This window comes from Agelaius phoeniceus, chromosome 4, assembly GCF_051311805.1.
Source record: "Agelaius phoeniceus isolate bAgePho1 chromosome 4, bAgePho1.hap1, whole genome shotgun sequence".
NCBI classification, from domain to species: domain Eukaryota; kingdom Metazoa; phylum Chordata; class Aves; order Passeriformes; family Icteridae; genus Agelaius; species Agelaius phoeniceus.
Window position 1 is genome coordinate 3,683,145 of NC_135268.1, and position 21,540 is coordinate 3,704,684.

Genomic DNA, 21,540 nt, shown 5'->3' on the forward strand with positions numbered 1-21,540 from the left:
AGAGCACAGCACTCCTTGGCAGTTCCTTGGGTCTTTTTTCCCTAACGCCAGCTGAAGATTTGCCTTAGTGTGGGACTCCACTGTGGGCCTGAGAGATGATGCAGAAGTTAGAAGCTGCATGTGGGAGATTAAAATTTTGCCATGCAATTGTCATATTTTGGAATATAACTTGGAAGCAATTTTTTTCCTCTTGAACTATTTTGTATTTTATTAAAAGCCTGGTAATTTTGCAGTTCAAAACATATCTCATTAGAAGACATTTGCAATATTATCTCCCAAACAGCTGTTTGTTGCCCTTACCAGTGCTTTGAAATTTAGATGTTTGCCAGACACAAACTGCAGTTCCACTTTCCTTTCTGTGCAGTGTCTGCCTAGAATGAACACTCAGAGTGAAAACCAAGCTTTGCTGATGGTGCAGAGGGAGGATCTCAGCTGGGTGCACACAATGAATGTCTGAATTGCAGCCACCTGAGGGGAATCTGCATGTGCCAGGTGAGGACCCACTCTGGTGTCAGCATAAGGAGAAAAGGGATGCAAAGAATGGGTTTACAGCCAGCTGCCAGGCTGAAGAGGGCATGATTTCCCTTACTATCCTGCAACATAGAGCACCATGAGATGCTTGTTAACACTTGCAAGTTTTGTGCTCATTCAGACACTGCTTGACATTCCAGACTTCAGAGATTAATGGGCAAGCCAGAAATAACATTTCACCATTGTAGTACACATGGCAGGGATGATTGTGTGGCTTTTTCCTACCTTCAGGGCAGATAATGGGATTAGAACAGGAAGAGAGAAGTGACATGCATCATAGGTAAACCACAGTCATCAATCTCTTCCTGTGGCAGCATAAAAAAAAGTACAGTCACTCTTAATAGGCTCTGGGATTCCCCATAATCAACTAGAACTTCAAATTTCCCTTTCTGAACAATGTGGTTAGTGCTAGAAACTTTTAATCAGCAGAGTGGAAGAGGAATTACGTGACAGACTACTGCACCTAAGAATTCCTCTCTTAGAAACAAGAGATAAATGAAAGTGAAAATGGGCTTGTTGAACCATTTAAGACTTTAAAATAATTAAGGAAAAAAGAGAATAAGCACAAATCTTCTTAACTTGCAAAACAGTTTTATTTCACACTTATACAAAGGTAAGACATTTTAAAACACTTGCAGTACTACAGATTACATCTACAGCCACCGTGTTAACAGGGGACTTCTCAGGCCTCTGGAGCTTTAGAAGATTTGAAAGTTTTGAAGCTGATTGTCTATACAGGATAAACCCTCCTGCAGAGCAACATAATCACATAGCAGGCTGTGTGTCACTGCTCTATAATTCAGAAGGAAATGTGACTCTCCAATTAGTCCTGGGTTGACAGTATATGAAAGAAATACTGAAGAAAATGAAGGTACTACTAAAAAAACCACCCCAAAACCTGTGATGTGCAAAATGGATTTGGACTGCATGGATTTAAATATATTCAGTGCTCCACAGATGTCTATGGTGAGCTACTTTTTCACTTCAGATGCAAATCCTCTCTGCAGTGTAACTCAGCAAGACAAAATTTACTCTCCTGCACCCTGGAACTGAGCTTTTTAGGTGCCTGAAATCCTGGAATAACAGCAGCTCTGGGGATGTCTGGGGAGTAAGAACAATGGCACGAGGAGTTGCCTGGTTATAAACAATAAACTTTGGTCACCCAAGCAGGTTACATTCAAGTTTCATTCTGGTTTCAGGTGATCAGCTAAACACAAGAACATCTATGGATAGCACAAAGCTCCAAAGGAAGAGCCAAATCTACATTTGCTTTCCATTAAATCCAAAAACAACTTGCCATAGGAAAACAGTGTTTCATACAGAAATACAGACAAATATACAATTAATTTTAGAGTCTTTCATGGAAATAAACAACAGGAGACAAATACCAAAAGATAACCTAAAAACCCTTCAAAGGAATAAAAAATACTGCGCTTGTCCCTTCAATCAGTAACCTTAGAAAAGGCAAAGTAGCCTTTCCCAGCAGCAGTGGGCATCTTCACATCTGAAGTGAAGTATCTTTTAGTTAAATAATAAAACACAGCAGTTTTTATCCAAAACGGCAATCAGGGAAGTTGTTATGGTAGAGGGGAAGGGACCCTGCCTTGCAGTATCTTCCTTGACTTCTGCAGTATCTCATTTTGGCAGTCTTGGCTACTGCAGCCCTCCTTCCCCAATTATCTTTGTTGAAAAAGAGAAATAAACCAAAAAATCTGCCCTTTCAGACTTTGTTCACATGGCAGAAAACATGCAGAAGGCACAAGCCCAGTTTTTAAACCTTTTCTGGGTTATCTTTTGGACCAGCTGTATAGCAAGGCAACAAATATTAGTATAAGCTAGTTTTCTTCATGATTCTCAAAAATTCTTGCTCGCTTACTTCCCCATCTCCATCTCGATCAGCTTCATCAATCATTTCCTACAAAACACAGTGTACATTTCATCAGGCACTGGACTCTAAACACAACACAATCCACTCATTAAAACGACAATAAATGTTTTCACATCATGTGAAAACAACAATGTATTTGCTTTTCGTATTTCTGATCTCTCAGCCCTTCTGATATAGGAGTAAATTCCCACCCAATCCCTGGGAGCTACAGGAATGGTCTGTGCCTGTTTAGAAAAGCTCTGGCAAATCAGAATTTACCTGAAGTTCTTCATCTGTTAAATTTTCTCCCAGCTCCTTGGCAACCCTTTTCAAGTTTTTGAATGAAATTTTTCCTGTGCCATCATCATCAAATAATCTGAAAGCTTTCAGGATTTCTTCTTTTGAATCCTTTTCGCTCTAAACCAAGAGTAAAGCATATGTTAATCAGAAAACCCCTGACACTGAGATGTTCCTTTCTCTTATGCTGCCACAAGAACTTCTGCTAAGAGTTCCTACCATTTTTTGTGTCATCATAGCCAAAAAGTCTTCAAAGTTGATGGTGCCACTTCCTTCCTTGTCAATGTCTGCTATCATCTTCTTAATCTCTTCCTTCTTTGGCTCAAAGCCTAAGGCACGCATTGCAACCTGTGCCAAAGCAGCAAAACCAATTCTGTTAGGAGGCCACCAGAATTTTGGTGTAAGAGCTGAGCTAAAGCCTGTTTCATTTCCTTGTCCAGACCTCTAGTCACAGCTCACTGCCTTGGAAACACCTTGGTGTCCTCTACCATCTTCTTTCATCTTGCTGAACAATAAGAGTATTGGTTTGATTTTTTATGGTGCTGTTTTTCCTATATAGTAGTGGAAATCCATAGGTTATATCAGGCAGAGGTAATTTGCAGGTTACAGAAATTGAGATTTCAGAAATTGAGGTTTACAGAAATTGAGGTTTCACATGCAGAAGTTAAACAGAGTGTATGTAAGAAATCAAGGTAAAGGAGGTAAGTAAATTTAAAGTGTTCATGCTTACAAAAAAATCAAACACATAAAATCACAGGGAGACAACTGATATTCATCTTCCCCCTTGTACTACTGTATGTGTGCAAGTGCACACACACTGCCTGACTTGTAACTGAAACACAACTCAGATCTCTTTTTTGTTCTTTTTTAAATTAAAAACCAGGTATTTTTTGGATTATATGTATGCAAATGTGGTTGTAACTTTCCTGAATGCGTGCAAAATCTGTGTTTAGTTCTCAGGTGAAGTAAATATTTGATACTCTGATACTCATCCCAGAACAACAAAAGTCTACTTCCCAGGAACAAGCACCTTAGTCATGAAACCTGAAACTGTTTAGTTTCTCTAAAGCTCAGCTATTCAAAGCTGTCAGATTTAAATAGCCACATAGAGAAGCCTGTCTGCTTCATGCATTACATGCAGAGTGCACCCCAAATTCAGTCATGACAGCAAGCCATTACTCTTCCTTGTGCTCCAAAAACTGCTTTAAAATAGGGTTGGACAAACAGAAAAAGCAGCTGCAATTTTGAGATCAAAGATATTTTCACCTCAGAGGAAAAAGAAAAAAGAGTTTGAAAACCTTCAGTTCTTTTATGTCGATGCTTCCAGATCCATCAGTGTCAAACAAATCAAAAGCTTCTCTGATCTCCTGCTTTTGCTCTTCTGTAAGTTCAGGTTTCAAGCCACTTTTCTTCCTCTGGGCTGTACCTAAGCCAGGTTTTCTATAGTTGGATGCCTTCAGAAAGTGAAGGGAGAGAACAGATAAGAAACAGCACCTTCCTGGGAGAATTTCAAATACACTTAATTATAAATGAGAACAGTAATACAGTAGAGGTGAGAGACATTCCTTGCTGCCAATGATAGACACTGAGTCTCTAGGTCAATTTCCTTGGGTTACTGTAGAAAGAAAAAAAGAGATTTTGTTTCTGGGGAATGCGGATTTGGCCTTCCTGTTTTCTGTTTTAAACTGAACTATTATCAATTCAAGGAATAATGCCAAAAAAACAGGTGGACAGCCTGAAAATGGAGACTCACTGAGGTGACCATGACCCTCTGCACCTCCTGCCAGTTGCCTTTCCTGCAGGTTTCCGCGAAAAATATGAGTACAGCATCCTCACAGATAAAAAGGGTGGTTGCTTAGGGTCTTGGCTGTAAATAAGACTCAAAATCAGCCACTCCTGTGGGAAACAAGTTTAAAGGGAGCTGTGTGGCTGCAGGCTGCCTGTCCATCGAGTGGATGTGGAGGCAGGCAGCAACATCCAGTGGGAGCAGTGAGATAACACATGATCTCTCCCATAAGGAGAACTAATCTGCTTGTGCTGATGTGGTGCATCATTATCCAGGACACTTCTGAGACTTTTTCTGTCTCTGGTGCAAGCCAGGGCAGGACAGTGTCCCTCCCCGTCTATAAAGCAGGGAAAAACCCCTTCCTCAAGTATAGTTTTGGTTTTACATCAGCAGCAGACAGATTTTCGTCCTGCAGTCTTGAATGTGCACAGGACTGTGGAAGGAAAGGCAGTCGCTTCCACCCCCAGCTCCAAGTGGCTAGGCTTTATAGAAGTAAATAAAACAAGCACAAAGCAAAGGATTTGTTACCTAGTTACTGCTGACCAGTGTCTTGCCTCTGCTGAATTGTTAACGTGTTTAGGGCTGGGATCTCTTTTTTAACTAAGAAGAGTCCATTTTCTTCTATTTGTTAATGAAATTTCGTTTTCCAACGTGATTTGTCCCTCCCAGGTTGGACTGCAAAGCCATTTGTCTGGCTCACCCCTGACTTCCCTCTGCTGCTATTAACACACGTATCACACTTTTACTCCTTATATGCTGCACTGGGAAGAAGCAACACGAGACCTTTTCCTGTTCCATTTATTTCACATCTGAGTTGAGCTGTGCAAATCCCTTTCAGGTTCCACCTCCGGGCCTGGCCGGTGCCATTCCGACAACGCTGCCGGGGCCCGAACGCTGAGCTGCGGTCTGTGAGCTGTGCCAAGAAGAACCAGGCACGCCGAGAGCCGGTGACGTATTTTGCGAATCCCGGTGTTTTTCCGGGCTCGTTTTTCCCGTTGGAGTAGGAGGCCTTTCCGGGGTGCGCTGTGCGAGGTAACCGGGCAGCAGCGACGGCCTGGGCAGGGGTGGAACCTGAAGGGGGTTTGCACAACGCACGGTGCCGGCGGGAGGGGGCGGAGGGGCTCGGGGGAGGCGGCGGTGGGAAGGGAGCCCGCGGCGGGGAGGGCGCGCTCACCATCCGGCCGGGAACGCCGCTCCGGGCTGGCACCGGGCGCGACGCAACGGGACGGGACGGGACGGGAGCTCCGCACCGCCGCGCGCAGCCGGCACGCGCCGCCCAGCCGGCCAATGAGCGGGCGGAACGAGCGCGGGAAGCCGCCCCCCCTCACGGCGCCGGCCAATGAGAGCGCGGCGTGCCCGTGAGGGACAGCTGAGGGAGCGAGAGGGCGGGCCCGCCCGCGGGGAGCCTGAGGGAGCGGTGGCCGTGTCCAGGCAACTCCGTGTCCAGGGAAGCGGCGGGAGCGCGGCCCCTCCGGTGAGACACCCGCACCGGCCCGCCGGGCATCCTCCGGGCCGCAGGAAGCGGCCAGGCCGCCGCCAATGCAGTTCCGGTGTGTCCGCTCCGGGCGGCTTCCCCTGGCCGTGTGGAGCGGGCGGGCCGGGACGCGCTTCCTCTCCCTAGCGATAGTACGACATAATATGCAAGTGGACTTTCACTGTGTGGGATGGGAGGAAAAAAAAAAAAAAGAAAAGAAAAGAAAGAGCTTTATGGATTGGGAATAGCTACGCAAAGGGGCCTTTAGGGAGCTGGAATAAATTATGTCAATAAATTCCAGTACCTGAAGGGAACTTACAGGAAAGATGGGGCAGGACTATTTACAAGGGCATATAGTGATGGGACAAGGGAGGATGGGTTCAAACTGACAGACAGTCGATTTAGATTGGATATTAGGAAGAAAATCGTTATTGTGAGGGGGGTGACGGATGGGAACAGGTTGCCCAGAGAAGTTGTGAATGCCCCATCCCTGGAAGTGGCAAATGCCAGGTCAGATGTGGCTCTGAGCAACCTGGTCTGGTGGAAGATGATCCTGCCCATGGCAGGGGGTTAAAACTGGGTGATCTTTAAGGTCGCTTCCCACCCAGACCATTCTGTGATTCTGTGATTTGAATCTGAGCATAAGAGGTACAGGACCCAGGGTTCTCAATTCTTGGTGTGTATACTTTTTTATTCAAAAAGGGAGCTTTATTTTAATCCACATCTGCCATGGGACCATGCTGTGGAAGAGATTTTGAATGAAAGATTTCTTTTTGATGTGCTAAGAATGAATAGTTGGTCAAAACTTTAAAGTCTCAGCAGTTTGTAAGTTACGAAGAAGTGGCATTGCTTTTATTTCGCTTAGTGAAGTATTCATGCATGTTAGTTGGACTAAACAGAATTTGGAATAAAATATGTTTCTGCAGACTTGAAGGTTAAAGTCAGTGGCATGACTGTTGTTACCAAGAAGGATCCACACAGAGCTCTTGAGTTTGGCATGTAATTTGTCCATTCTGCTCTAATGAACTATTGCTCTAAGTAAGGCAAATAACTGAAATTCCGGACATTAGGGCCAGAGGAGGTGGTAGTTCCACACAGCCTGCACTGCCAGGAGTGTAAGAAATCGTGGGATTTAACAACTCTTTACTTTCAGCCAGCCAGAAACAATTCCATGGTATTTTAACAGTGCCCCATTTCAGCAACTCTGCCGGTTGGTTTCTCAAAATAAGCCCACAGGAAGAAAGCTTTATATGGAAGAAAGCCGTGCTCAGGGGTAGACTGTTAAATTACTTTTTTGGTGATTTGTGCTCTGGTGTGCTGTGAGGATGGGGCAGTAATCTGTAATCTGTTCACAGATGCTGCCCACTGCCCATGGCTTTCAGGGATGTGAATGCCAGGAGACACATTGGACTCCAGCAACTCTCAGCCTTAGCATCCACTGGGAGAACATTCCTGGGGCCAATGAAATCACATAAATTCATTGTGGATGAAATCACCAACCAGAGCACATTGATTTGTTCTGCTGTTAGGCTGCTGGAAAGTTTGGATTTGACAAGTGCTGTTGGACAGCTTCTTAACGAGACCATTCAGGCCCAGAACAAGGAGTTTAAGACAGGGATGAGTACCCTGTTGTTCCTGGTTGGAGCATGGAGCAGTGCTGTGGTGGAGTGCCTCCAGCAGAACGTTCCTGTTCCAGCAATAGTGTCTGTGATGTCTGAGGGGTTGAACTCCTGCTCTGAGAGGGTCCAGTGTCTTCAGATACCAATACACCATGTAAAGAAAGAGCTGTGTTCTGGCAGAGCTAGGCCAAAGGCTTTTAAAAGCAAAACTGGCCAAGCTGGACGTGATGCTCTTACAAATCCTTGGGATTTGCTGTGTTTTCAGAAAGATATTTCTGCAACAGAAGAAGTAATTCAAATAAATTCTTATTGCCATCAAGGAGATGATTGTAATTTTAACAAGCTCCTGGTTTCACCCTTGGCTGGCTTTGGTTCAGTGGCTTCTGTTGTCAGGGCAGCAGGTGACAAAAGTTCATCTGTGCTGGCTGGAGGTGTCGGTGCTGCTTCCAGCTGTATCACACGGAAGTTAACCCACAGCAGACACTTCAGCACTCTAGGGAAAGGCCGTTCTGCAAGTCAGCAGGGAAATTCTCAGGGACACCTTTCAGGACCATCAGCAGATGTGTGTGGATGTTGTGGTTTAGGACACCTGGCAGTGGCTCTGAGCCATGGAAACCAGACCAGCGTGAAGCTGCTACAAAGCATTGCTGCTTATCAGCAAGAGAGAGCAGAGTGCAGTGGCAATTCCCAGATTAATATCGCAGAGATTGTGACGTGCTGTGTGCTGGGCCTGCCCGAGAGCTGTTCCTGTGTCTCCCCAGGCTTTGTCACATTAGTGTCACCAGAGCAAGCCTCAGTCATCAAACACTTTGCAGACAAACCCCTCCGGGTTCTGCTGATGGATGGTGACCTCACGGAGGGGTACCGACACTTAGGTTTTAACAGACCACCTAATGTAAGGACCATCTTGGAGCATCCCAGTCCACAGGGATGGGCAGGAGATGTGTGGCTCAGCAGAATGTCGGATATTCTGATGAGCTTTGAAGTAAACCTGGTTTTGGTCAAAGGAAACGTGTGCAAAAACTTCATGGAGAGATGCATGGCCAGCAGGATATTGGTAATTGGCTGCGTGGCTCGGGAAGTGCTGTGTGCCTTCGGGGCAGCCACTGGTGCCCGGGCAGTGACGTACCTGAGCCAGCTGAACGCTTCCTCCGTCGGGAACGGGGCCAGGGCGGAGCTGTGGAAGAGCAGCGATGGGCGTGCAGTGGATCTGGGCGAGCTGCTGCCGGCGCGGATCAGCGCGGGAGGCATCGCCCTGCTCACGGCCGTGCTCACCACTGCCCTGCCTTCCAAGGCGCGGCTCCTCGAGGACCAGTTCTGGACTTTGCTGTACCGCCTCCATCACGCTCTAAAGGACGGCAAGGTTTTCCCTGGGGGCGGTGCGGTGGAGCTCTTGTGCCTCAGTCACATCCAGGCGCTCGCAGAGCAGCCCGGGCGGCCGGGAAACGACAGAGTTGTGAGAGAGCTCCCCAGTCCCTGGCTGGCAGAGTATAAATCCATTGTGCTGCAGGCACTGGCGAGTGGCTGGAGGCGGTACCTCTCCGTGCTCCTGTGGAACACTGCGAGGGCCAGCTCCGAGCTGGAAGCAGCTGCCTCCGTGGATCATCACCTCCAGAAAGCAGCGGCCTGTGGCTCTCCCTCAGCTTACATTTTGGAAGAGTTTAGGAGAGGTGGAGTGCTCAGGAGTGGCTCTGAACCCTTCCCTGAGCAGGTCACAGATTTAAGGGTTTGTGATAACGTTGCAGCCAAGACAGAGGCGTGGAGGAGAGCTCTGGACCTGGTGCTGCTGGTGCTTCAAACTGATGCCGAAATTATCACAGGCCCCAGAAGGAATCAGATCCTGAACTCAACTGTGTCAAGTGAATTTATGTTTTTATAGGATTTTGAGGATTTGTAAGTCTATGAGTCAAATTTGTAAGTCCACGGGAGAAGGCTGGGTGCAACCTACATGTCCTTATCAAGCAAACAGTGAGATGTGATTGTGACTTTAGAATGTAACAGCACAAGTCAGAGTGAGAGACAGTCACAAGGTGATTTCTTTTTTCTAGAAATGAGAACTAAATAACAAACAAAAAACCACTTGTGGGTTTATCTCTAACCCAGGCCATGCATTTCTAGCTAATGGTATTGCCTGTATGGATGTCCTCTAATGTCTTCTGAAGAAAGGTGGAGATCTTTTACATTATATTGATGTAATTGTGTTAAATGAAAGAATATTTGTAATTGTTGTAATTAATACCTTGTTCTTAATTTCTGTACATTGCAAACATAAGAGTTAAACTTGAAATAATGTGTTACATTTTATACTGAGAGATTGTATTAATAGATTCTATTTTTGCATATTTATATGGTCCATACATCTCTGATTTCCCAATGTAGACCCTCTGGAATTTCTCTGGTTTTCGACCAATTCAGGCTGAATCCTTCCTTTTGGTATTGCAGACTGGATGCATCTCTACACAAAGTTTTCCTTTACATTCCCAACTGGATTTTTAGATCATTTCCATGGGGTCTTTCAGCTATCCTTGCAGAGAGGAAAATGTTGCTGTGAGTTTAGGTGCTGCCTAAGAACTAAATCTCTCCTGGTGACTGAGGCACAGCATTTTTGCTGTGTTACAGCACTGACAGTTTGAAAGCTGGGCATGGAGAGCTGGCACTTCATTGCAACAGAGAGGTGTGTAACTATGGAGATTTTTTTTTTTCTGAACTTGGCATTCTGAGTCACACTGAAAGTGAAATGTCTCACCAGTCTGGTGAAAATAGAATGGAAAACGAATGGAAATGGTGATGCTAAAGAGGATCCTTGCATTCAAGAACTTGCTCATGAAAATGCTCATGGCTGGCAGCACAGATAATAAAATTCATCCACAAATAAGGTTTAGATACTTATTGGGGATATCTGTATTAAAGTCATGTTACGTCTCTGACCTGAAACTAAATACCTGGTTTTCTGTCAGATCCCAGAATTTGGCGGATTTTGGCAAAATACTGTAGGGGCTTACAATTTTAATTTGGAACAGTAGTTCCTAGCAGCATAAGGATCTCATTAGAGTACAGTTTTGATCATCCTGCAGTTATTATTTTCATTATTAGAAGGTTGGCCATTTAATGTGTAGCTGCTGGGCCACACTCTTGATGTACCGAGCTGTGAGAAAGAGTCTGGTAGATCAAAAGAGACAAAAGGAGCTGGGGGCTGTTGAGTGAGAATGAAACAGAAACACAACATATAAATAAATATAAACAGACTCTGCTGCTCTGCAAGTGTTTGCAGCTCATGTTGGGCTTCGCACTGTTTTTCTGGAGCCTCCTGTGCTGGGCATTGCATAAGCCCTGTTCCTGGGGAAAGATCCACTTGGACTTTATTTGAATAATAGAGTGAAGTGTGTTATGGAAAATCTGCAGACAGGAATTGTATTGAGGTGGTCCAACATCTATTTATGGGACTCTTAGACACTGGGAGCTGACGCACCAAATGTTGAGAAAGCCCAAACTGATGTAATTTTTCCAATCAGTCTTTTGAAAAGCACATCATGATATATTTAAATGTTGTGATGCCAAACCAGGACAAGAGGTTTTCAAAAAAGCTGTCAGATGTTACATTTGGATTAATTAACGCCTGTTTTTGTACAGGCCAACGAGACGGAACCATTTATAAACTAGGTACATCCTGTATCCTGGGTTACTTAAAGTTCTGTCTGATCTGCACAGAAGATTGCCATGCAAGCTCTCCTCAAGGCATCCTCTGCTGTAATTTGGAATACAACATTCTGCTGTGGCTCCCTCGGCCTCAGGTCTCCTAAAGCTCTCTGCACCGTGGAGTGGAGATCCCGGGCCTGTGTGCCATGGCGCTCGGCACAGAAATGATTTCAACATCTGCCACAGGCAATTTCAGCCCCTGCCAGGCAGAGGCTCCTCCTCTGGACACAAAGGCTGTTTGTGTAGAGCATGGTGTGATGGCAGAGCTAAGCTTTCACATGTGATGTGCTTGGGAAATTGGGAAATGGCTGAGATTTCAGGAGTTGGCACATCTTGCTCCCCTGCTGGGACCAAGTCCCAGTCAGGTGCCTTGTTTCTCCCTTGCATCCCAGTATCATCATTCCCATCTCACTCCACCTTCTGTTTGGGGCTGATGGCATTGTATTTCATATTTCTCTTCATAAAACAGAATTTTAGGCCTCTGTACCTTGAGGATTTCCTGAAATGTAGTAGAGGTCTCCTAATTCATAGCAACCAGACCCTTGTCCCAAGCTGAGGCAGCCTGGAGGGCACAGCCCCCTGCCAATTCTGTCCATGTAAGGGACATGGACCAGTGATCAGTGGCTGTCAGGAGGCACCTGAGAGTTTGCCTGCTGCCAGGTGTGCTGAAAATGTGAGCTGGGAAGTGTAGGAGACTGTGTGTGCCTACAGCGCTCCCCAGGTAGGAAAGGAGTGACTCTGGGAGGGTGAAGAGAAAACTGTTAAGACTGCTTGTTTGCACTGAACTCCCTTAGATACCCTAGGCCAGGGCTGATGGAGAGGCTGGGAGAACATTTTCCTTTTTCTTTAGAGGAAGGAGTTGGAGAGGGCAATTGAATCTAGGAGAAAAGTTATAGAGTGACAAGAGATTTTCAGCTCTGCTCACAAGGATGAGGTGACTGCAGGCCTGAGTCATCCCATCAGTCACACTGCCAGCAAGAAATCATTCTGAAGAATGGGAAGAACTGACCTTCTTCCATGCAAAGCAGCTTGGCTTCCTATAACCAACATCTACAGGAGATGAACCAACATCCCCAGATATCAAGTGAATGAAATGTCTTGTAACTGTTTGGGGTTTTTTGTATCTTTTTGTTTCTGTGTAATCTCTATAAAACTCCAGTGTAAACTCCCTGTTACATGAAAGTGCCAAACTCAAATGGGGCTGAGCTGCTGCTTCAAGAATGGACTTGCTGTTCTGGAACCAGCTGGATTGCCAGGACTGCTGTGAACAACAGGCACTTCTGGGAGTAACAGAGACCCATTACAAGCCTGACAATTTGTTTTACCCAGTTTTATCTCTCTCTCTCTCTCTGTAGATCAGCAATCCTTCCGAGGTAATTCCACACCAGCACAGAGCATAGTTTGTATGACATAATTTGGAAAAATCTAAAAATTACAAATTTAATTCCTCCACCTGCCACCAGCGTCATTGTATTAATTAACTATTTATTGCAAAGCTGCAGGACCAAGACTGTTTTTTTTCTAACCAAGCATGAATGGATCTGCAGTCTTAAAGGGCTTTTTCTTTACAGATAACGTTGCTCCAAGAACTAATGTCCACAGGGATGATTCCAGCCCAGGTGAGAGAAGAGGGAGAGCAGCTCAGGTGCATGTACAAACCAGAGACTGGGGTTGATACTGAATAGTGGGAGGGAAAAAAGAACACACCCCTCTGTTCTGGCTTCCTACCTGTTTATTCTGCTCATAATACCCATTTCTGTAGATTTTTGAAGAGCAGCCACAGTCTTGCTTCTGCTGATTTCGATGCTGGTTTGCTGTGAGTACTGGGAGTCAGCTTCTTGCATTGTGTCCCTGAAAACTCTGTAGGGACAAGGGCACTTTGGGGCAGAGATGCAGAATGGAAGGAGAGAGTAGCTCCCCAATTTCTCCTTCCACATCAGGCCCTGGATGACCCCTGGGGAGTGGCTTCATGTCACATTTAATCAAACCCCGAGTTCCCAGCAGCCATGTGTTCCCATGGTGAGAAGTGTTTGGGAGGAGTCTTTCTCAGAGAGTGGAAAGAAAGGCTGGGCCATGATCATGCACAGATGGTGAAAGAGCTCATGAGAAAGGAGAGAAACCAAGGGCTGTATTTGGTTTCCCTGCCTAGCAGAGATTCAAAACAAAAAACTGTTTAGTTCAAAAGGAATTCTTTCCTTGGGGACCAAGTGCTATTCCAAACAATAGGATTTTTTTTCAAGTAGCAAAGATAGGATGCTTTGATTTAGAAGTAATGGGAAGATTCGCCTCAACTGTCTTTTATTCCAGCTGAAATCAGTAGAACGGGGTTTAGTGCTATTTACAACTGTTGTCCACTGTGTTGTGAGACCAAATATTTAACCAGCATTGCAGATTTGGAGAGATGACTGAAAATAACACAGTTGGTGAACTTACTTATTTCCAAGGTCTAATTTGAGTCACTGCTTTCACTGACTACACTTAAAAACAAAACAAAAACAAACAACAAAAACTTTTTATTTGTTAGGACTGGAGAGCCAGAATCACCCCACAGGAATTGTATAAAATAAATTTTGTTCATATATATTGTATTTGTACATATATTCACACATTCTGGAGCAGAACAGTTTCTGAATCAGCAACATTAATTTACAGTGTAGTCATACAACTCTAAACTGATCCACCCCCTGTTTATTTCAAAGAAAACCATCCAAATACCTCCTTTTATAGAATAGCTACCTATTATCAGTTGGCTTTTGGGGTTTTTTTTCGAAAGAGCCTTGTAGGAAAAGGACCCCTCTAGTAAACTGAAAGGAATTGTTTGGGGTATTAATTCCTGTATCCCATCTGCTGCTCCCTGCATTTACACTTCTACTTGTGAGTCACAGCTCCTAAATAAGCCTGTACCAGTTTTAAGGGAAGTGAGCACAATTCCACATGTGTAATTCCATATCAGTATAATGTCTTTGATTCCCTACACTGATGAAAATTAACTGGTTCACTTGCAGCAATACAGATATGCTGATTAGATTAATTAACTGGCAAAGCCCTGCTAATGTAACATTATCCCAGCTCCCTGAGTATTCCTTGCTCAAGGTAAAGGGCAGTCATTGCTCAGTACCTCTCACTGTCTTCATCCCTTGGTTTATGTGAGCACTGTTTAAATAACCACCTCAACCATCCCACCCAAATTCTGGTGCTTTCTGGAGCTCTTCAGCTGGGACAGTGTTGTTGATGGCTGCCAGATGCCAGGAAACTTGGATGTCATTGGCGGTAAGACAGCTTTAGTGGAGCTGAAGCCCAAATCTCTCTTTGTTTATCTGAAGTACCAGGCAGTTAACTTGAAAAATGGCCATTTATTGTGACCCTTGCTGTGCAACTATTGAGGCTTGTAATTGACATCTCAAACACAAGAGCAGTGCTGTAAAAAAGCACTGAGAATTGCCAAATGTCAGAGCAGTAATTGCTGTACACGGAGTCACTGTGGCTAATTTGGGAACTGCTCTCACATCTCAGCTCCAGTGCTGGATACTTGGGACAGTTTCCCAGCAGAGCTTGAGGAGGGCCTCCAGCTTCCCAGATTCCTCTCCCAGCCATTCATAAGGCCAGTGAAACTGTGGAAGAAGAGAGAAGTTTCAAGGCCAGGAGAAGCTGGAGGAAATCCAGTGTCTCTTGTTTGTTCACATCTCATTATAAAACAGACTTCTTCTTATTATTATTGAAGTGCTAAAGAAAGGCCTTCCAAAAATACAGGAGCTAATTTAAAAGAATTTTGTCTGTGCCAAGAGGTCCTGCTTGAATTAACTGTGTTTGAATTAACTGTGTTTGCTCACCTTGAATGGGAATTCCCAGATGCTTTTGCTGATGTGTGTGTGTGACAAGATGTAATTTCCCAGATATGTTATTCTCAGGAGACTGGAGGGGAAGGGGAAATCACACTTGGGTCCTGAATTAATACAGGGACTGATCCCTTTCTCATTAAAAACATCAGTGAACTTTCCATGGTTTTGGGGATTGGTCCCTGAGAAACTGAATTTTGCAAAACGATGATTGTCCTTCTTCTAAATACTGGCAAAAGGTGGCCTTTGGATATTTCTTAGTGGCAAGAAATGCAAAACCGAAGACTGCAAATGATGAGGAGTGCAACCTTCATTCAAAGCCACTCTGTCTCAGATGAAGCTCTGGTAGCAATAACCATTGCTTAGGGATGACATGGAGAACATTTCCTTCAGAGATGCAATAGGTTGAGCCATGTTATCTATCCACTGTAGAATTTGATGAGGTTTAGAAGCCCAGCCCGTCTCTGGCTTAAGGGATGCCTCCTGCAGAGAATGTCACATGGGAAGGGCAGTCAGCCTTGGAAACAGGCACATCCAGGTCTGTCCATCTGTTTCTTATCTTGAAACGGCAAACTCTGTAGAGAAGAAACTCTTTACTCTGTTCATGTAGTATGTAACAAAAGGAGGCCTTGGATCAGGAGTCAGAACTGTTGCAGGAATGAATGAATGTTTGATGTTATCAAAGATACTGTTTCTTCACCTCAAAGGAAATTTCCTTGATTTGCAAAGCTGATGAAGCTGATGGAATTTCTCTAAAAGCCTTCTCACATGGCCACACACCATTCCCACAAGTCTGAACTCCACAGGGATAATATCAGAGTAGCTCTTGGAGAGTAATAGTAAACTTTGACAATGAACACAGCAGCTCTTTTTTGGAATGTAGGGTGAAGAATGGAATGTAGGTTAAACCACAGCAGTTATAATGTGCCAAGCAGAGCTCTGAGCAGTCCTACAACACAAAGTGCAAACTCAGAGGAGCAGAACAGATCCTCCACATCCAAGCTGGCAGGATGGAAGGAATGTTGTCTTTTCAAATGCCTGGGAAATGAAGTGAGACCACAGTATATGTGTGAGGGGTTGGAGTTTCACTAATTCTTTTTAACATCTCTTTGAAATAATCCCCCATAATCTGCCATCGTTTCCTTTGCAAGCCATCTCTTTATTTATGGCTTTAATACTAATCTCCAGGGCTGAGTCTCTGTCTGTTTGTCTTGGTCTGACAAAACTGTTGGAAGTTGCCCCTTGTCACATTTCCTGTATTGCTGATGCAGTGCTGGGTCAGGCAGATGTGTAGCAATGCTTTTAATATTGCAAGCAAAAAATGAACAGATTTTATTGCTGCAGGTTAGAGGAAAATCCTTCCTTCTCCTCTTTGGTTTAGTTGGGGTTGTTTTGGTTGTGGTTTATTTTTTTAAGTGGAAACTTAAAATGCTTTTTAGAATTGTGCTTTCATCTGTCTGCCTCTTCCCCTGCTCTGTTTGCTCTTGAGTCCCCAAAATTAGGAAGAGTAATGTTCTAGTTTGCAGTGCAGTAGGAAAGAATAACTTGACTTTCTAAAATGTAATAAACAGTGCAAGACCTGGAACAAGTACAAAACCTTCAGACAAGGTGAAAGCCCCCAGAAGAATACCTCCATTCAAAAAGTCTGGGGATGTCTGCAAATACTGCCAGCAGCTTAAGTCTTGTCCTTTTCCTTTCCAAACATGTCTATTAGGTTTTCCTTTAAAAATACATACTGTATCCCTGAACTCTTCCATGCTCCCAGTCAAAGAAGGTAGTATTTCCTTTAGACCAGTTGATTCATACACAAAATAAGAGATGTGAGACATTATTTTGGTCTTGGTTGTTTCCTTCTTGTGATATTGATGGAAAACATTCTCTTTGAAATATTCAACCTTTAAAACCACCAATCATCTGTAGCTCTTGAGGGTTACCTGGCTCCACATCTCAGGAATTCCACGGGGCTCACATTCACTTCTACCTGACCTGATCCAGCTCTGTTTAAAATGTCCCTTATCCTCTGGGGCCTGTCTGTGCTCTACAGGAAATTTACAATGGAGAAATAAAGTGCAGTGTACAGATTTGTGTTTTGGTTTGGAATGGAACTAACTGTGATCTTCCCTCCTCTTGCTATTTTTACAACAAAATATCTGCTTTGCAGACAGGGCAAAAAGGTTTTGTTTTGTGTAGGAAGCTCAGCTACAGACTTACCTTTCTGTAATGCCTCTAGGCTAAATCAGTGAAGATAAAGCCCTTACATCACACCATCTGTTCTGTACCTGGGCCTCTAAATGCACATGGGATGACTTAGAATAATATGCCTTACAGATCAGGGTAATTTGTTCCTTAAATATGAGCTTTGTCATTTTGGGGTCAAATATGATGGAGTGAGAGACTGTCTGTTGTTTAATGTGTCATCTGTTCCACCTGGGTGACACCCATCTGTTTGAGTGTTCCAAGCAGAGGCTAATTTTGTAGCTGTGCTGTTGCCAGCACCCTGAGAAGGATTCCCTGTGGCATTTATTTACTTCTTTTTATTTGCCTTAAAATCACTGCTGATTACGGTCTGACTTTCTCTTTGTGGTCAGATGAGAACAGCAGTGAAAATTCCACTGAAATTTAACTTGCTGGGAAGGAGCCACAAGTGGTCTAGGATTTATTCTTGGATTGTTTTGCTGTGTCACCATCTTTTATTAGCTGGTAATTTCCTGTTCATCAGTGACAAAGCAGTCAAACAGCACATCCTCTGCAGTGGAGGTTGTCCCTGCATGAGTAGCTTTTTTGTATTTTAAGTCTGGGCAAGAGAGAATTCTTCATAGGGGTAAAAAATGTGCATGGAAGGAAGGGATTAATATTAGGATGATGGCCTCATCATCTGATTTGGCCTCTTAAATCTTTCTGGAAGTGCCAGGTCTAGAAATTCCCGCAATTAATTTTCTTACAATCCCTTCTGTATTCTGCTTCTAACAAAGTCCTGTGAGAATGACTGCAACAGATGAGAAAATTAACTGAGATTTGAATCACATTTGAAATTGGCAGGAAAGTGAGGGGCTTAAAGCCAAGCTCCACAACATTCTCAAATACAGAATATTTGGGATCAAGAGCCCAGTGTTTGCTTCTGAGGAGAACTAGGGCTGCTTGTGATTTGCTGCAATCAATCAGGACTTTGCAGTCCCATCAAAGAAATGTCCCTGGGAAGGAAGTGCATGAAGGGAGAGCCACCCTGGGGGCTTGCCTGGGGAGCAGCACCAGCTGGGGCTGGGACCCCCTTCCCGCTGTTATCTGCAGTGTGGAAAAGCCAGGCGGGAGAATGTAATGAATCCATTTTTGTTCTGTTGTTTTGTTTGATTTTTTTTAGTGAGTTGATTAGCAGAGGTTGGCTGCAGTTGATAACAGGGATACCTGTGAGAACTGTGTGACCTGCTCAGACGTAATTTTGAGGGCATTAATTACATATTGCTGAAATTTCAAACCAAAATTGGAGATCAATGTTATGTTGCAGCGTTTGCAGTAATCTGAAGCAGCTCTGTTCCACAAGAAATTTTGGAGACAAGTAACCACTTGAAGCCTAAAACTGTTCCATTGTCATTATTGCTCTTTGTTTTCATTTTTAAATCTTGCAATTAGTGTTCTTAAAAAAATAATAAATAAAGCAAAAGGCAAATGCAGACCATCTGTGAAATAGAAAGAAATTGTTAAAAGCTGCATCCACGAGGATCTCTGGGAAGAGTGCCACAACACAATAAAGCATTCAGCCAGCATGATATAATTTCAAATTAAACATCTCTAAAACAAATTCCACATTCAAAATAAAAATGAGTTCTGCTTCTTTCTTTGTGGTAGAGGATCATATTAATCTCAGTTCTAGAAATTACCACCTATCCTCCTGCAGACTGCAAGGTCTGGGGGGTCTGCATGCCCTCCACAGGTGGGGTTTTTCGAGGGGGCACCTCATGGGGCATTGCTCAAATCTGTGTTTCACTCAAGAGACTGAGTTCAGGAGGATTTAGAGCAAGTGTGGAGCTTGCTGTGTTTTTTAGAGCTCTGGCAAAATGGCAGGTAATGACATTCTGTATTCATGGCATTTAGAAACGTGCCTCTTGTTCCAGGAGATGGCTTATTCAGCTCCTATCTACTGGGTTCATTGAAATAAAGGGCTATTGTCAATTATGTTAAGACATAATCATTTTACACTTAACTCAAATGCAATCTTCAATATGTTCTCATTTCTTGCTTTTTCTAAAAGAACATTTTTCTGGTTTAAGCCAGACTGGATCTGATGGCTCTTGGGGCATGCTTGAGGTAAAAGTTCTTTCAGCTAAATAATCTTAAGTATTTGTAATGACAGCTTATGTTACCATTTGCTGCTGTGTTTGCAAGAGGAACAAATGGAAACTTTAGTCCTTGAAAAAGAAAAAGAAAAGCCAGGAGACAAATTCTGTAAATAAATGAAATTGATGATGACACAATATTTAAAATTATTGCTGAACAATTTTGTCATTTAAACAAGACTTAGACTCTTTTTTCTAGGCATGGCTTGCCTTTCACAGAAAAGCGTTACCCTCAGTTTTAGAAGTTAGTTCTGTCTGTTAAATAGATCTGTCCTCTCCATCGAAACCAGAAGTATTCCTAAGAACTGAAGATGACTGTAATGAAACAAAAATCTCCAGAATAAAATTTCCCCATGAAGATCAGATTAATCCCGAGACTGAATAAACAAATGTGTTTCTCAGGAAAGTTGAAAGTAGCTGCAAGAAAATGGTTTGACCTGCAAAGGCACAAAATAGTACACCAAACACAACACAGTTTTTGGAACCTTCCTAATTTAAACCAAAAGAAAAATCCTCTACCTCATATATATAATTCTAAATAAATAATCAGTTATTAACATGTTTGGAATAGGAAAAACTGAATTTTCTGCTTTGAAGAGGAGCATAAAGCAATGGCTTTTAAGGGAAGGCCCATCAGAGTTTCCTTTGGACATCTGAAACCAATGAAGATGTCCTTGGTCAACAAGAGTACTGCAATAAATGTAAAAATTCATGCTTCTTTGCTGGCTGATCCAATGTTTTGTTTTGCCTTTGTGACACTGTTGTAGAAATAGAAGCCATGTATTTAATTGTGAATTTCTTTACTTAGTTCTGGAACTTCAATCTTAGAATTTTTTTTTAGATTTTTCAATACCTCTGAAGTGAGATGATTTAATTTCAGAATTCTGTTTGATGTGCATTGTAAGCTTTACTTTGGTCACAAAAGCTCCTGTTTCTGATTGCAATTACGACCAGTGTATTTCTTTAACAGAAGTTATCTGGGGAAATAATTGCCATTCTTTTTATCCAGTCTGTTCATCTCCATACTTCCACTTCTCAGCTCTCCTCCCATGTCCTAGGTGTGTTAAATCAGGAAGTCTCAGCCCTGCTGTCACCTGAGCTGTTCTTCCTGGCTTTCCACCCTCTGAGAAACCATTCCCTGGACAGAGTGCCTCCTGCAATTAGCCTTTTGTGCCTTGTGGGATAAAGATGAGCAGCAGCAGCCCAGAGCTCTTGTTGTGCTCAGTCAACTCAAAATGACAGCTGCTGTTAATAACAATTAGAACTCATCAAAACTAAGTCCACTGGTGGTCTGTATGAAGTGAATACCGGCTTGCTCACTGGCTATTTAACTGATGTACAGACTGTCAAGCAGACAACAACAGCACTGACTGGAGAGATGCTATAAATCCAGCTGACTTCCCCCATTTTCAAATCTCCAGGGACTGCTGACAAAATTATTGAGATTCTTTTCCCCTCCAGTGAATAAGAAATGCTGAGTAAAAGGATATTACATAAATTGGCTGACATTTGGAGTGGACTAGCTAATTCTCATTGCCTCGTGTGTGGTGGCTGTGTGTATGTGCACATGTGCCTGGTATTGTCAATGAGCTCCCTGCCCACTCCCCTCTGCTCCCAGCAGGCTGCTGGGAGGCTGAATTTTGGGGGTTACATAAGAGACAGTCTAGGAAAACATCCCAACCATTTGGAATTTACCCTCAGCACTAACCTCTTTCCTCCATTGTGTCATGCACTTAAAAAAAATATTTTTTATTTAGTGGCGTGACAGAGATGTGTCTCATCTGAAAAGATGAGGTCTGTCTGTCGTGGGGAGGGAGTTGGGTGTACCAAAATTGACTTTTGCTCACTTCTGCTTTCCATGGGCTGTGGCTGCAGTCCCTGGAGTCAAGAATCTCTCCTTTCTCTAACAGCTGGGAGTTGAAGATCAACTAGGGCAATCATGCAGCAAAGGGAGATAAAAATGAGCTGTTAGGGATGTACCTTCACCCTACTGGCAGCTGCTTCCTGGGAAAGGGCTAGCAGCAGGTGCTGTGTCTACTGACATTTCTGACAAATAATTTCCCTTGAAAAGTAACAAAAAGTAATGTTACACTTTATGGTCAG

The 21,540-nt window shown here is 43.6% G+C and overlaps 3 protein-coding genes across 4 annotated transcripts in view; 2 read left to right on the forward strand and 1 right to left on the reverse strand.

Moving 5' to 3' along the window:
• Positions 1 to 1,102: 1,102 nt before the first annotated feature.
• LOC129120413 (uncharacterized) lies at positions 1,103 to 5,801 on the reverse strand. The gene is made up of 5 exons (XM_054633005.2): positions 5,656 to 5,801; positions 3,994 to 4,149; positions 2,915 to 3,043; positions 2,678 to 2,815; positions 1,103 to 2,446 (listed from the first exon to the last, which is right to left on the reverse strand). Exons 1-5 carry the CDS (start codon positions 5,656 to 5,658, stop codon positions 2,357 to 2,359), a joined length of 516 nt encoding a protein of 171 aa, XP_054488980.1. The 5' UTR covers positions 5,659 to 5,801; the 3' UTR covers positions 1,103 to 2,356.
• The window catches only part of FGF2 (fibroblast growth factor 2), a 50,677-nt gene continuing 34,272 nt past the window's right edge, over positions 5,136 to 21,540 (forward strand). The window contains exon 1 of one of the 2 annotated variants that reach the window (XM_077176747.1): positions 5,136 to 5,513. The gene's annotated coding sequence lies outside the window, so the exon portion shown is untranslated. The remainder of the gene's footprint in view (positions 5,514 to 21,540) is intronic. The other variant, XM_077176748.1, reaches the window with a different exon arrangement.
• Positions 5,843 to 12,716, forward strand: BBS12 (Bardet-Biedl syndrome 12). Its single transcript, XM_054633708.2, has 2 exons — positions 5,843 to 5,955; positions 7,311 to 12,716. The coding sequence occupies exon 2, from the start codon at positions 7,327 to 7,329 to the stop codon at positions 9,451 to 9,453; it is 2,127 nt and encodes a 708-aa protein (XP_054489683.2). The 5' UTR covers positions 5,843 to 5,955; positions 7,311 to 7,326; the 3' UTR covers positions 9,454 to 12,716.